Source organism: Propithecus coquereli, unplaced genomic scaffold (assembly GCF_000956105.1).
Source record: "Propithecus coquereli isolate 6110/MARCELLA unplaced genomic scaffold, Pcoq_1.0 Scaffold175, whole genome shotgun sequence".
NCBI lineage: Eukaryota > Metazoa > Chordata > Mammalia > Primates > Indriidae > Propithecus > Propithecus coquereli.
Genome location: NW_012142190.1, coordinates 3,927,607 through 3,931,920, shown reverse-complemented (window position 1 = coordinate 3,931,920; position 4,314 = coordinate 3,927,607). Strand labels below are relative to the sequence as shown.

The following is a 4,314-nucleotide window of genomic DNA, read 5'->3' as shown; positions in this document are numbered from 1 at the left end:
TTGTATTCCTAAAATAAAGCTAATTTGGTCATTATCAATAGAACTCTATACCATTCTAGAAGCTATTATTTTATATTAGATTTGTAAGACTATATTCACAAGTTCAATTAACCTATAATTTTCTTTTCTTGCTTAGTTCTTGCCTGGTTTCCCTAGGAAGATCATACTCTGCTCAAAAATGAGTTATGGAGTATTCCTCCTGTTCTATAATCTGGAAGTTTACTGAAGATTAGGACTATTTGCCCCTTAAATGGTCAACGGAGATCTGGTGATGAGTTTAGGTTCTTTTGCTGCTGGTTTGAGTTCTGCTGCTGTTATTGTTGCTGCTGTTACTGTTGCTATTGTTTGAAAAGAAAATGAAAGTTTTGTTTTATAGGTAGAATTTTTAAAACCAATTAAATTTCTTTACTGGTTAAAGGCTACTCAAGATTTTCTCTCTTGAGACAAATTTGGCAAGTTATATTTTCTAGGAATTTTTTCTGATTTCTAATATGTTAGTATAAAATATTTATTGTTCATGGAACCACGTTTTGATCTTTTCTATGTCTGTGTTCCTTATTTCATTCTAAAACTGTTACTGATACCATGTCCCGTTCTTTGATTCAACTTGAGAAGCATTTGCCTATTTAATACATTCTTCAAATTACCAACTTTGGGTTTTGGTGAAATGTCACTGTGTTTTCTATGTCATTAATTTCTGCTCTTCACTGTTTTCTTCCTTGCATACTTTGTTTATTCTGATAATGTTTTCATAACTTCTTAAAATGGACACTTAGCTATAAAGTTACATTTAAGCTGCATTTCACAAGTTTTAATACATATCATTCTAATTATCAGTTCTCAATATTTTATAATTGCCATTATGATTTGTTTTGTCAGATTAATTATGCTTGCCATTAAACTTGTAGTTTTGTGTTTCAAATCCTCAATATTCTTACAAACTCTTGGTCTACTTTATTTATAATCACTGAAAAACATGTTAAAATGGCACACTAAATTGTGAATTTGCTTCTTTCTCCCCCTACTTCATTCAATTTGTGCTTTATATATTTTGAATCTATGTGCATACAAGTTTAGATATCTTCCCAAGTACTGAACCTTTTATTATTATTATATAAAGCCCATCTTTATCCAGTAAAGACTACTAAGTCTAATATTAATATAAGCCATCTCAGTTTTCTTTCAGTTTGTATTTGCCTGACAAGTCTTTTTTCCACCCTTTTGCATTCAACCTTTTTGTGACTACATTTTAGCTGTATTTCTTATTAACAACAACCAGCTGGATTATCTTCAATCCAATCTAACAATCTGTCTTATGCAGTAAATACAGGCCATTTACATTTATTATAATTCTTCCTTTTATTGTAATCCTTAAAATACTACATGAATACTTCACCTAAAGGTCAAAGTTAAAACAACAGCAACAATACCTCTAAATACTCCTGATCATCCCAGGATCATATGACCAGTTAACTCTATTAAACCACTCAATCATATATTTATTTGTATCCAGTACTTTAAGACCAATTTGTTAATACCCCTTTAATTAACCATTATAATAATTACTACTACTGTTTTTGTTTTATGTATCAGTTCTTATTTAGAGCATTTCTTGTTCACCACTATTTCTTATATCTCACTTCTCAACTCAATTTCCTTCATCCTAAAGTACTCACTCACACAGTTTCTTTCAGGAAGACTACTGACTCATGAATATTTAATGTCTTCATTTAACTCAAACTGGATACGCAACTCTAGGTTGACAATTATTTTATCTTAGCACCCTGGAAATACACTTCCAGTATTTTCTGACATCTATCATTGCAATTTAGAAGTCAGCAATCAGTTTAACCCTCATTCCTTGGTAAGGGCTATGCCTTTTCATTCTGGGTACTTTATACATTATTTGTTTTGGTGTTGCACAATTTCTCCAGGATATTCCTGGATAGGGATTTCTTCCTTATTTATTCTGCTTATTATACCTTTTTCTACCTAATGCCTAAATTCATGCTTTTCAATAATTCTGGAATATTTTAAGTTAATTTCTACTTGAATATCATCTCTTTTCTGCTCTCTGTTGTCCTGAAATCACTATTAAATACATCAGACCTTATTTTTCATGTTTTCTTTATCTCACTGTCTCTATATCATTTCCTCACATCTATCCCAGATCTCTAAAATCATATATAATCCAATCAAGATTTTAACTTCAATGACCATTTTTCCCTTCTAATAAGTTTTTTCCTAACTCCTTTTGTATGTCTAGTTATTGTGTTTTTTAGCTCTTATTTAAACATATTTTATCATTAATCCTTTGAAGGGTATTTACGATTTTTTAAACTTTGTTAGAATGTTTTATTCAGTACCATAAACATTCACTAAACTACACAAAGCTAAAATTATGCACAGGACTGCAAAAGTGCCTTGGTAAATTTCCAGTCTAAGCTAAACAGAGTAAGCAGAGGATTCAATTCTAAGTAGTTGGTGGAAGATTCCAGTTCCTGTATTTACAGATAGCGGGTTAAGTAGGTCCTAGGATTCTAGTTTCTGGAAATACCTACAGACTCTCTCCCTAAAGCATGGCCACGGAGAAAATGTGCATTTAGGAAGCACCCTGAACAAAGTCTTTTTCATGGCAATGGACAGATGGAAGCCTTGAATGCCTCTGGTAGTCGAGCTGCTAGGTGTAGAAAGTCAAGCTCAATACTGAATCTGCATCCAGGAGGGATTGTCTTGCAGAGTTCACAAACAGCTGTGGGATCTAAAGGGCTGGGTGTCCAGTCAAGTGCAGCCGCTTTGGGAGGCCTACTGAGTCTTCTTCTGAAAACCCAGCCTTCCTTTCTAGGGCATTCTGTAGTTGGATTCATGATCCCCCTCTCCCACCTAAGCACACTAGGCAGAGAGCTTGCAGTATCAGGCCAGGTATCCCTGGCTCATCTGCCCTAGGGAAGTAACAGTAGCTGGGTCCCAGGCCAGTTTTTATAGCTCATTTAATAAAAAAGGATAACAGGTATCCCTAACCAGATGTGAGCACTAAGATGAAGGAGGCAGTCTCCTACCTTCCCTCTCTTTCACAGTCACCAGTGAAAAAGGTGAGGCTGGGCTGGGTGGAGTCAGGACACAGTGAACTGCATCCAGGATGCACAGTGGGAAGAATGTGAGAGGCAGGTGAGGAGCAAATGGTAGCTGGCTCAGAGCCCACGGCACACCAGCACGTATGATTTTTATCTAATAAATATATTATCCGCATTTTTATAATCTAATCTTGTTACTTATAGTATCTGCTGATTTTTAGCACTGACAGATTAACTCTTTTAAGAATTTGGAAATTTTGGGTGGGGCAAAGGCAATATATGTAACCTAAACACTTGTACCCCCATAATATGCTGAAATAAAAAAAAGTTAAAAATTAAAAAAAAGAAAGAATTTGGAAATTTTGGATTATGCGATCATTTTTATTGAAACATTATTTGTGTCAATGCTGTGTAGCTATAGACTAAGATTGTATCTTGTCAGAGAGGTCTTAGATTTGCAAAGATCTTTATACTGGTGATTCCTGTGCTCCTCTCCTTAACCCAGATCCCTTCTGTGTCACAGAACCATATTTCGAACTGGAGAGTCAGTCATTTTCAAAAATCAAAACACACACACACACACACACAGACCCATACACAAACACACACAAAAATAAACACATCCTGATCGACAACACCCAGGCAAGAAACACTGCCATCATCATATCCCTTGTCTCCCAATTAGTAGAGATTTCCTTTTTAATTTCACCCCTCCTCTCTATATTACCACTGTCTTTTCAGCAAGACCCTAACTGGTTTCCCCTCCAAACGTGTAAAGTTATATAACAGAATCTACATAGCTAATAACTCACTCTCTAAAATATACTCTATATAAACTTAATTATCACAGATATTTTATTACATGACTAAATCTATTATTTCTTTTCATTTAGTGACTAACAAGTGTATTGTGTTTTATTACATGTTAAATACAATACATATTAATATTAATCAACGGATTCTCTAAAACTAAGGTTATAGTAGGATAAATTGTATTTAGAATCTAAACACAAATTTTAGATGTTAATATCAATGTGCTTTAGACATATTTCAGTATATATATATTACTACTTACCTTATGAGCAGGTACCAGATTTACTAAAACTGTATCCAAAAGCTCCTGAGATACTGTATCACCTTCACAAATAATAGAACTCATGAGGTCTACCATGTGCATATGAACTTTCTGATTGTGGCCATTGCTGAAATTCAAAATAGACATTTTATTTAAAGTATAACT

The 4,314-nt window shown here is 33.9% G+C and overlaps 1 protein-coding gene across 1 annotated transcript in view; it reads right to left on the bottom strand.

Annotated features, from left to right (window-relative positions):
- Positions 1-4,314, bottom strand: part of PDS5B (PDS5 cohesin associated factor B) — a 139,702-nt gene that overhangs the window by 124,679 nt on the left and 10,709 nt on the right. Inside the window, 1 exon segment of the mRNA XM_012642128.1 lies at positions 4,150-4,276. Coding sequence (XP_012497582.1) covers positions 4,150-4,276 — 127 coding nt within the window.